Source organism: Stegodyphus dumicola, chromosome 9 (genome assembly GCF_044657685.1).
Source record: "Stegodyphus dumicola isolate Sdum_Otavi_A_Nest chromosome 9, ASM4465768v1".
Lineage (NCBI taxonomy): Eukaryota > Metazoa > Arthropoda > Arachnida > Araneae > Eresidae > Stegodyphus > Stegodyphus dumicola.
The window spans coordinates 90,082,532-90,095,105 of NC_140776.1; the positions used below are offsets into that span (position 1 = coordinate 90,082,532).

General features: G+C 28.4%; 1 protein-coding gene across 3 annotated transcripts in view; it reads right to left on the minus strand.

Annotated features, from left to right (window-relative positions):
• The window catches only part of gry (trafficking protein particle complex subunit 11 gry), a 122,278-nt gene that overhangs the window by 1,726 nt on the left and 107,978 nt on the right, over positions 1–12,574 (minus strand). For all 3 annotated transcript variants that reach the window (XM_085823758.1, XM_085823756.1, XM_085823757.1), the window contains exons 28-30: positions 12,087–12,192; positions 10,873–11,098; positions 2,918–3,094 (exon numbers count right to left, since the gene is read on the minus strand). In XM_085823758.1, coding sequence (XP_085679884.1) covers positions 2,918–3,094; positions 10,873–11,098; positions 12,087–12,192 — 509 coding nt within the window. The remainder of the gene's footprint in view (positions 1–2,917; positions 3,095–10,872; positions 11,099–12,086; positions 12,193–12,574) is intronic.

A 12,574-nucleotide genomic window follows, 5' to 3' on the forward strand; every position in this document is an offset into this window, starting at 1 on the left:
TAATATAAAGTTTGAAGATGATATATTTAAAAGTTAGATAGAAATGCAATTTTATTTTGGTGTAGATTTCGAAATCCATTTTGAAAAAAGAATGCTCAGATACAGGTCTTCTATTTCAGAAGGAAAAAAGAAAATTTTAGCAATTGAAAGAGCAAAATGATTTTACATGGGGGGGAGGATGAATCAAGCAAATCGAAAACAAATGAATCTAATGTGATCTGTCGTGGAAAATAATAATCAAATCTGAAAATACTAAGATATTAGAATCTTGAAAACATCAAAAAATTAGTTTCATTACGTAAAGATGAAAAATTTTTGTTACTGTGAAAAGGTTCAAAGAAATCCAGTTTACTATCTGAAGAAGCTATACTTAAATTTTTGTAAACTGAAAGTCAAAGTTATGATAAAGTGTCCAGCTGCGAATAGCTATCAAAAATTTATTTATTTCTCCTTTCAAACATAAGATTCCTGTTACCTGATGAGAAATTTCAAAGCTGTTTCAGTTTAGCTGATATATGTAAAACCATTATTGACATGATAGGTTAAAATGCTACAAGAATTAAAATCAAAGATGGGATCTGAACAATGTTTACTAATAAATGAGAAAACAATTCTAAAGTTTAACTTATAGGCAATCTGAGCAATTTTGTAATCAGTGCTATTATGTTGTTTTTGAAAGCAAAATGTGTTTTATGATGACAAGAGGTACTTAGTTGCTTTTAAATATTGTTATGAACTAAACTTTTTCCTTGTTATTTGCAATGCATTTTTTAATATCAATTAAAGTAATGATGATATTAGATCATGTTTTATAAACATATACTGCATGCTAAACATTCACAATTATATATGCAAGCTAAGAATTAAAATAAATCTAATACTTATCAAAACTGCAAATACTTAATTGTTTTAATTAAATTTGATTTTAAGGTAAATACTTAAATAAATTTGGAACAGTAAAAAAAAAAATTAAATTATTAAATTTATACATCTTGTATTTTTTTACAACTGCTATTAAACACTGTTATGTGCTATATTTTCTTCTTTGTAATTTATTTGTGATGCATTTTTAAATATAAATATCTATTAGACTGAGTTTTACAGAATGCACATTTTTTTTTTTTTACTGCATGCTAAATACTCATAATTATATATATATGCAAGTTAAGAATTAAAATAAATATAATACTTAAATAAATTCAGCATTTGGAACTGATAAATTCCAAATTGTGCAAATGCTTGATTTTAAGATAACACTTTAATAAATTTGAAACTAAAAATAAAATAAAATTATTAAATTTAACAAACATTTTCTATTTGTATAAAGCAAATTTAAAGTTAATTTAAATTTTGTATTTTTTATAATTAATATATTTTCGGTTTATTAGAAGGCTGATAGCTGCAAAATGGAGCTATTTATTATTTTAACAAACTGTTCTGTTTTAGCAGCAAAATGTAATGGATATAACAGCAAAGTAAAAGAACACTTTTCTGTAAAATACCCATAAATATCATTTGAAATACTTCAGTGCTAAATATTTCACAGTAGTTCTTTTATATGGTGCATTATATTTCTCATTGGTAGCACATGCCTCATATTTCATTCAACTCATCACTGGTAACACTGGCCGCATACTTCATTGCAAAATTTTAAAACTTATTATGTAAAAACCAGTGGCGTGTGGTAGGTTTTCATGCAGGTGTGCAGAGAACAACAACAATAATAATAAAACCATAAAAATGTACATTAAACACTTCTTTAACTTTTTATTATTCATTTGTACACAAAATCTATACGTCTATACGTATTACTAACAAACTCATCAATTACATGATCATAAAACTCTGGTTTTGACCGTAATAAGTGTAACATTTCTTTTTCTATTGATATTAGAGATAAATTGTTTAATATATTCTGGCTCATTGTAATTGCGTGCATAATTTTTTACTCTTTTCAATGCTGAAAATGATCTCTCCACTGAAGCAGTTGAAAATGGAATTGTACAAATTAAATGTGCCAATTTATTTACTTCGCTTAGGGCATCTGTCAAGTCATTCAGCATTATATGCTGAATAAATTTTGATTAATTCATTTCATGGTATGACTCACTACAATAAAGAACGCATAATTCATTGGTTAGCTTTATAAAATCGAAATATTTTGCATAAGCGTTCTTTAACAAATTAGGCATTCATCCAGAAATTTACTTTGATATTTCTTAAAAAAGCTGAAATTCAATAGTTCAAAAAATTAGAGTGAATTTAATTTTTTAAAACGGACATCTAACTGACAATAAATAGTATCCATTCTTTCATAATATAAATTTTAAAAATGTTAGTCTTGGTCTACACTTGAGTTTTGTAAATTTACACGACGCTTTTTTTAAATTTGGGGGACCAACTACAGAAATAGTCTCTTCATAAACTTCATCAAATGCAACAGAAGTTCGCATATTTCAAATTGCATCTTTAACTTTCTCTACTTTTTGACTAGAATATGCTATATCTAAGTTAGTTTTTCGTAAAATGTCAAATAGAACATCAGTCTAACTAAACACTGGCAAAAATATTTAGGAGAAAATTACCGTTAAATTCTTCAAAAAAACATGTGATACCTCTTTGCAATATTAATTGTATCATTATCCCAGCCTTCTGGATTTTCAATAATATTTTCAAATAAATCAGATAGGCCTTGCCTTTCGCTTTTTATGGTATTTACCAAACGAGATGAATAGTTCCAATGTGATGTAGCTAATTTTGGAAATTTTCTTTTAATAATTTCATTTAAAACATGATTTCTTTTTGTAGACACCGGAAAAAATGAGGCTATGCCAGAAATTGTTGCAAAAAATAATTTACAATCTTTTATAAATAATACAGATTTTTCAGTCACCTCAAATTAATAAAAATTGCTTACCATGACAAATATATGAGAAGGAATCATTTCTCGGATAAGAGGATCAAGTGAAAGCTCATTTGATCTTCCAGGACTCAGAGTTAAACGCAGATGTGGCAAAAGAGCATAACCAGGTACCAAAGGATAAAGATTGTATTTCAATTTATAAACATCTCTTGGCAAAATTCGGAAATGCATCTGAAAAATTGAAAACATATGTTTTTCATTTGTTGGTGCTACCAAAAACTAAGTGAATAATACAGTCAAGTACCGATAAATGACTGCTTCTTCAAGCACTAAACTGTCTCTTTTTATAAGCAATATAATTTGAAATAAAGCTGTGAAAAATCAACAGTTTAAAAAAGAACCTTGGTCTGTGTAGTAGTTCATGACAGTTTTGAAAATTAAATAAGAAAAATGTTATAACATTTCCTAAACAATGATTTATATTCTTTATTTTTTGTATGCTATTAAAAACAATTTTGTGAACGAATATTGACTTCATTTCTTTAAATGAATAACATATTCTTATGACTATCAATTTATCTACTTATTATTTTCATGAAATTAGCATTCTGTTAGCTCTTAGCTCATACCAAATCTGACATTTTAAAATCTTTTAAATGTACTGATCATCCCTTTTTATAACATGATGTAACCGTTGAATTTTTTCATTTGAGAATCCTTCCCTTTGAAGATAACACAGATGTTTAACTTTGTTGCCACCCTGTAGCTTGTTATGGGCACTAGATTTTAAGAATATTATTTATCAGAAAAAAAAGGGGGTGGAAACATGCAATATAAATATGAGACAGAGAAGAATCGGCTCATCAAAAAAGTTGCATGGTACAAATTTTGAAATAATAAATTTAATTAATCATTTATATTAAAATAAGATTTATTAGCTAATACACAATTACAAAATCCACCTGTAAATATCTAGAACTTCACACAATTATGAGTGCAGACAGGAGAAGAAACATGAAGACATAAAACAAAATTATATACACAAAACAGAATACACTTAAAATACCTTGTATTTTCTATGCATTATATCCCAGTTATTTAAATATAAAAATATAACTTTTCAAAACACATAACAAATTTATTCTTATTCAAACAATTCTTTAAACAATTCTTTGATGGTAAAATGTATAAGTCACATTAAAAACAAATTTATAAATTAATATCGTATAATATCAATTCTAAGGCATAAAGCACATTAAATAAAAATTTTAAAATATAACCTATAAATAAATTAGTATTTAATAATAGCAATTCTTAGATGAAAAGTTTCTGAAATATGACTAATAAAAAGACAATGACCACTCTGTAACTTGATCCAGACCATCAAGTGTATATAACTCATATCATCAGAAATATCTTAATTTTGGCATCAACCTAAAACATTTCTTAATACTAACGAATTAAAATTGCATCTCCAACAGCAAAAGTAATTTTTAAGAAAAACCAAAACACAGATTTTTATCCTTATGTTACTGCAATGTAATTTATCTTATGCCTTCATTTGTGAACACAATATATATTAAATGAGTGTTTCTCAATCTATGATCCATGGCCTTATAAGTGTTCTTTGAAGCCCGCCCTTGAGTTCTTCCTAGATTTCCAAAAATGACCAAAAAAGCAATAGTAAAAATAACAAACTGAAAGACAACAGTTAATTGAACTCTCAAATGACACTTGCCTTGAAATGAAATTCCAAGCAGAAGATATGGTTAATTTTTGAACCTCATTACTAGTGAAAACAGAATACAGAGGCTGTACACACATTTTTTAGGCGATGTATATTGTATTCAGAAAACTAAATTACATAAAATTCTTGTGTTTTAAATGTTCTTTTTGACATCCCTTATTCAGAGCTATCTTTCGACACCGCAATTTCCAGGATAATAATTTGAAGTGGCAGAAGAGGTATTCTATCCCATTCCTCCCGAACAGCTTTCCAGAGTCCTGTTAGGGTTTTGGGACAACGTTTGGATATTGCAGTTTTTAAAAGTCCGAAAGCACAAAAATCCATAGGTGACACATCGGGAGATTTAGTAGGGATATCAGTGAAGGGTATGGGCTTGATACCAGTTTTTTGTTCCATTTCTTTTAGGAAATTTACAGTGGATTTTGATGTGTGACTGCTAGCTTTGTCCTGATGGAGTCTCACAGATTGATGGCACTGTAGGTAAAGCAATGGTATTTCATTCCGAAAAATTGGCGATAAAATATGTTCCTGATACAGTCAAAAGTTGTTAATTCAGACACCCATAATCCGGACCTCAAAGCTAAAAACTTTCTGCGCAGGCGCTGCGTTGACACATGCGCATAGGCGTTTATGTGTGCGCGTAAGACCTTTACGACTGCGCATATGCGTGTGCGCAAGCGCAGAATACGTTTTCCCGTGTGCGTTTAATGTATAACGGACAGTATAAGCTAAAATTATCTAATTATCTATTTCAGTTAATGTTGATGATTGCGTTGTTCCTTAATCTTCGAATTGGATGCGGCTTATTATTTTTTGCAGACTGTAAGAGCAATTTTATAAAAGTAAACTTTCGATTATGTCAAATAGAATTTCCGATGCTGGAGCTCCCAAAGGATCTACAAAACGAAAGTATGTTTTGATGTCCGTCAAACAAAAAGTGGAATTGCTGCAAAAAATGGATAAAGATATGAAGAAGGTGACAGAGAGGTTAGTGAAAACGGAAAAATTTCGATTTACAAGTTAGTCGGTATTCTCGGCACAGCAATTACGGGACTTGAACAGCGAAACTTTGTAACCGAACAAGAAATTATGTTTGTTTATAGAATTAAAGAGAAAGTATTATCACATAAAACGAAACAACTTACATTGAAAGAAATGTTTAATAAAGTAAACAAATAAATATTAAGCTTTTTTTTTTTTTTTGTGTGTAAATTTTGATACCCTTTAGATCGTAATTGTTCTTTATTTCATAAATTACGGTTTCATATTTTTAATTTTAGAATTTCTGCATGCCATCTTACGAGATTTAAACTGATGATCTATAATCCGGAAAAATCGATAATCCCGAATTGCCGAAGTCCTGACGATTCTGGATTAACGACTTTTGACTGTAGTATTTGGAGTTAATCTGGACATTTTTTTTGCACTCTCTTTATTTTTAACTTGCCATTATAAGAAAAACCAGCAACAATCATGAATCCCTTAGAAAAACTTTCTTTTGATTCTTTGAACCATATGCTTAAATTTTTTTTCTCGTCTTTTATGATACTAAATGGCTTTTTTGTTACAATCATTTAAATACAACCATGCTTCATCTATTGTGACAACTGTTTTCCATTTTTCTTTGGGTAAGTGTTTCTCATATAGAATTCTGCAGCGTGTCCTGAGTTGAGCTATATGCTTTGGAAGAAGACGATGCACATTGCATTTTTTTGCTTTCTTAAGATTTAAATCAACGTTTATCATTTTGTTTACAGTAGACACCGAGCATTTTAATTATTTTGCAACTATCCTTTGACTAGGGGAATTTTCTTTTAACATTAAACAATGTACCTTTGCAATAGTCGAAGATGTCCGTTTTTTCCTTGGATAATTGTTTGGAATTTTTGTTCCACTTGAGGATCCAATTTAACGTTTTTTTTTTCCTTTCTTGTTGATAATATTACCTATCTACACTTTAGATATCACAAAACCATGACCCTCACATCGTTTTTGGATAATGGAGTATGCATATTTCTTTTCGGAAAGAGCATAAATGTAGCCTTCGAACCACTGCTTTGTTAAATTTGCCATTTTGAATAAAAACAAAAGCCACAGACGATAATTTTGACTTTTAAAAACATAGTACAATTGCAATTACTTCTTTTGCAGCAAACGATTTTTTATTACCGCTTACCAAAATCGTCTAAAAAATGTGCGAACAGCCTCTGTATAGTGAACTGTACAATGTGTTTTAAAAATTAGAATTCAATTTGCTCCTATGTATCTGTATGAGAAATAAAGTACTACAATCGATTAATGTACATGCGAGAACTGGCAGGCTTATCTATCTCATTAAGTGTATAAGAGCAATGCTTTAATTTTTAGTAAATAAGATACTGACAAATCTAATAGCTTTAAACTATTAAAAGTAAATATAAATTTTGTTTTATTAATTTAATTACTTAACATCACTGTAAAATTTAATGAATTTTAATGAATTTTGTTTTAAAAATTTAAGTATACTAGTAGCGATATATGCTAAAAAATTGATTTGGAAGGGGACATGAGTAAGATGGTCTACAGAACACTCTAATTTTTAAAACTGGTCAACACCTGAAAAAAGTTTGAGAAAACCATGAAATTAATGAATTGTCTTTTCATTTACAGTTTTTGCACACTGACATGATGAGCTGGTCATGATAGTTACTTCAATTAATTATGATTTCAAGAATATTTAGAACATTAACCCGGCATTACTCGCGCAGGGTATGGCATACCCATCTTCTTGAAATTTTTAATGTTTCTTCCTAATCTTTTTTGGGAAATGGATGAGTCTTTGTATATCTGAACTCTAAGGTCATAACCTTGAAGAAGGGAAAACCTGGGGCCAAATTCTGAAAATAGTTCTTCAGATATTGCCTTGAATGGGTATATTATACCCTGCGCGAGTATTTGCGTTATAGTTCTGAGTATGCGAACAAACATTCAAATTTTCTTCTGATATGGCTCGTTATCGCAACTATGATGAAAATATGCAATAATTGAGAAATTTATTGGATATTGTATCTTTGAATGAATAACTATTGTGAAAAAACAAAAGAGATTTCTCCAATGTTTCTTAATAAAAAAAAGAAAGAGATTTACTCTCCATGTCCAAAAAAAAAAAACACAATAATTGTCTCACACACCCAGAAAAATAAGAATATTCTACTTTCAACTATCCATAATGATGATGTAATAGACTCATCTACAGGAGAATCGAAAAAACCTGAAACAATAACTTTCTACAATTTATCTAAAGAAGCAATTAACGTTGTAGACAAAATTGCTGCCACATATTCAATGGCTAAGAAATCTACTCATTGGTTCATACCAATATTTTTTGCACTGTTGAACGTTGCTGCAATATATGTGCGAAATATTTTGTTATATACAAAGAAACCACCTACTGAACATCAAACAAGACGGTCATTTTCGAAATATTTGGGATTTCAACTTGCAGAAGAATACAAAAAAAAAAAAAAAAAAAAAATAGAAGATAAAAAGCGATGCTTCCATGAAACATAAAAGAAAAAAAATCTGATGTGTACATCACATGACTTCCTTGTATTGGAATATTAAATTATATGCATTTTTTCTTGCATTTCATTTAAACTTATTGGATTGAATTAAATCTACTTCGCCGACAGCGCATAAACCACAATAGAATAAATGCATTCTTTAAAACTCACTCTAGTATTTGTTTACCAGAGCGACACTCTGGCGCTAGATTCACTTAACAGTATTAATAATTATATAACAGTTAACTTATATAATAATTTTATAATGGAAACTAAGCTAACTGTTATATAATCCAATAATTATATAACAGTTAACTTATATATTTCTTTCATATTATAACTCATAATGCACAAAATTTATATCATTTAAAGAATAGAATTATCTAATCGTTGCCTCATGTTCTATTCAAATACTATAATAAAGCTAGAATGATGTATAAAAGAAATTAAGCAAACAAAACAAAAAAGAAACAGTTTTTCACAGACGATTGAGTATTTCTCATTTAATTAATTCAGTTCTCACTTTGCGAGAAGGCAAAAATACATAAAAACTCAAAATATCTATATTAAAAATTACGAAGTAAATCTTAAACGCTTATTTCCTCGAAAAAATTCCAGAAAGGATTAAGCATGATTTAAATAATAAATGAAATCATTATCTTTGTTGTTGCGAAGCTAAGTTTCTCTAAATTGGCAACAAATCCACTAGTTTCCTGTTTCAAATCTAAACATCAATGGCCGCCATTAAAAAAGGCTTAGCGGCAATTAAACAACTTTAAAATTGCTGATAATTATAAAAATATTGCACACAGATTTACTAAAGGCATAAAATCCTTAACCGGAAGATAAAAACAACATAATTCAATCATTTTTAAAGCAAAAAATGTACAATTTACCAACATATAAGAGTAAAGAAACTGAGATCACTGAGCCAGGTAACAGAGTGGATATATATATAAATATATTTATATACGTTTGGTGCGGCCGATTGCAACCAAAATACGAGGTGCACATCTACATGTTATAGCAGTCCTATATACAAAATTTCAACATTCTGAGGCTACTCGTTTTTTTGAGTTATGCGGGATGCGTACGTACGTTCGTACAGACGCCATGAAAAATTCTCTTCAGAATTCATTTTAAAGCAGTTTTATAATTTTTTTGAAGGAAAAGTGTATTTTATTCTGTCCTTATGTACAGATATCACGCAAAAACATCGTTAAATTGCATTCGATAGAGGTCAAAATGGATATTTTCGTTGAAATATGCTGCCTGAAACTTTTCGCGATTACAATACTTCCTTTTTACTTCGTACAAGGAAGTAAAAAAGGATCCAATGGAGACATTGCTCCACCTACAAAGAAGGCCAATGTAATAGCTAAAAATGCCCTGAATACTGTAATAGAAAGGACAAAAAAACTAAATTTATTGTGAAAGGTGTGACAAACATATTTGTATGGAATCCATGGCCTGTATTTGCAGAAAATATGCAAAATAAATGTAAATAACATAATTAACTAGTTTTACAACTCTAGTTTTCTTTTTAAATTTTTTTTCTGCCTTTCATACATAGCTTTTCTGGTAGAAAATATAATGAAACACGCTTGGGTATGACACAACATGCACGAGTAACATTGTTCATTTTTGTCATGCGGGTAATACCGGGTTAATAAGACAGGTTTATATTCAACATCCATTAAATCAATCATATTCAAACTATGAACGACGATCACAAACAGGGTTGCAAATATTTATAGTGGGGTCACAAGATGGATAAAAATTATAAAAAAATCTGAATTGATGATACATAACAAAAAATCCATGCTTTGACTGGGGTCGCAAATTTTTTTGGGGTGTCATTTGCATTTTTATGAGGTAACAAAGTTTGATGGAGCCATAAAGTTTGAATAACACTGCATTAAATAATTGACATTCACAATTTAAATCTGCTGGGGGTTGGGGGAAAGAAGATGAAGAAAAGAAAAGGATAACAGTGTAAGAGTGATGCTGTGTATAATGTGTTAGGTAAGGTAAGCAATACTAATAACAACAAAAAATATATTATAACTGAGGTTTTTTAAAAATGCCAATAAATGAATGTAAGTTGAACGTAGATGGTATGAAAAGTATATTCTGGATGATAAGAGCTATTTAATCCTGAATAATAAGAGTAATTTTTTATTACCTTTAAATCATCTAAACAAGTTAAAATAATCAAGTTGTAATTTAAGAAATAATAAGATGGTTGACTTATTTAGGAAGTTTAAAGTATTTTAGAAAAAGAGTTACTAAACAAAATTTACTATATAAAATTTTTATAGATCTTTTTGTCTCATAACACATAATTTCTGTTTTCCACTAATGTTGTAATGTTGGATGCTTAAAACATGTTTCTGAAAAAAGCTTCAGGTTTTTGTCAAACATTCAATACTTTTTCTAGATATTCCATACAGAAAAATCTCACCATCTATTTTTAAGTTAATTTTTTCTTTAAATATTTTCAAGACTTATTTAAACATAAAAAAAAAAAAAAAAAAATTAATATCAAGATGTAATATTTTTTATTTACTTAAATGTAGAAAATACGCTTTTGCATGTAGAATAACAGTTAATCATTTCCTTAAACTCGCGTAAAACTTATAACAGTATGAGACACATCATGTCAAAGAAAACTTAATGAAAACATGCTTTGCATATGATGACTAGAAGGTGAACTATACCTGCTTATTCCCTGCATACATAAAAGCATCACTGCTATCCACTACTAACTCCATATCCTGTACACATGTAGTTCGATTGTGGATAAAATAAGTTATAGTCATGGGAGTGCGAACCCAACCATGAGCTGGGCTTTCCAGCTCTAAAAATATAGGTGGTTTTGTGGCATCTATTACAGGCAACAGAACATCAGTGTGAATGGAGTAGCACTGCTCACTAGATGATTTTCTGAAAAGTATTAAGAAATAGTTAAATGACATACAGTTCAGAAAATAACTGCTTGATAAAGAATTTAAGTTCCAAATTATTAATGGTTTTAAAATAGAGAAATTAATTAAATAGTTAAATGAAACTGAAAATACTGGACAGAATATCACTGTGGATCATTAGAAAAACAAATTATGAAATATAAACCTAAAAATAGTTGATAAGCATGATATTTTTATTTTCCTAGTAATTACTTATCCCTGATTTTCAGTGACATTAAATAATACACAATCTTTTTTTTTTGGGGGGGGGGGGGAGAAAGAGTATTTTCAGAGTACAGCTAAAAAAATGCATGGAATGAATGAAGTAAAACTTCTCTACTGGAATTTCAGCATATTTTTTAAAATAAAATTTGCTTATTGATATTTTTAAAAAAAAGTTTACTTGTAATTTGTACATTAACACTAAGTAAGCAGAAACATGGGTCCAAATTCACATGCTTTCTTTAATGCAGTCAGTCAGCTATTTTATTAATCAACAAACCTTATTTAAGAACTAAGCAAAATTTATTTTGCTATTTTTGTTATTTATTCATATGAAACAGAACTTCATAAAACAACTAACACAATTCCAACAATGCAAATCTTGGTACTGTAAGATCAAGGATTCAGCTGATTTGCATAAAATAAATTTATATGAAAATTTAAATACATAACTTGAAATAATAAACTAATTCAAGAAATTTGTCCATCATGCTTTTTGGAAAGTAATGTTATTGAACAAAATAATCAAAACTTCATTTACACATAGTATGAATTACATGCAGGTGCATCAATATATCCACAAATAAGTAAGCATATATTATGTATTATTGTAAAAATAAATATAGTCTTAGTCTGAGCTCTCTTCATTAAATTGCTGAACACAATGCTAGCTTTCTAAAATGATACAGCAGAAGACACATACAAATATAACATTTTGAAATATGTATAAACAAGTGTATACATACCTCTTCCATTTTAAAGTGTAAGCACCTAAGTTTATTTTGGGAGGGCAATCTGCATCTGATACAAGAACAAAGCACTCACAAGCAGCTTCATTGAAATGAAGAGTCACTGGAAAAGCAAATATAATTATATATTATATAATATAATTATATAATATATAATTATATTTAATATATTATATAATATAATTATATAATATATAATTAATATATTATATAATATAATTATATAATATATAATTAATATATTATATAATATAATTATAATATATTATATAATATAATTATATAATATATAATTAATAAGCAAATATAATTATATATTGTACTATATATAATATAATTATATATTATATATAGTACAATTTTAAATAAATAATCTTTCAAAAACTGTATCAATTAACTTTTAATTTATGCCCATGCTTTTTTGTTACAGAGCAAAAATATGATTATGTAACAATAAAATAAAAAAACTACACCTACAGTTATAT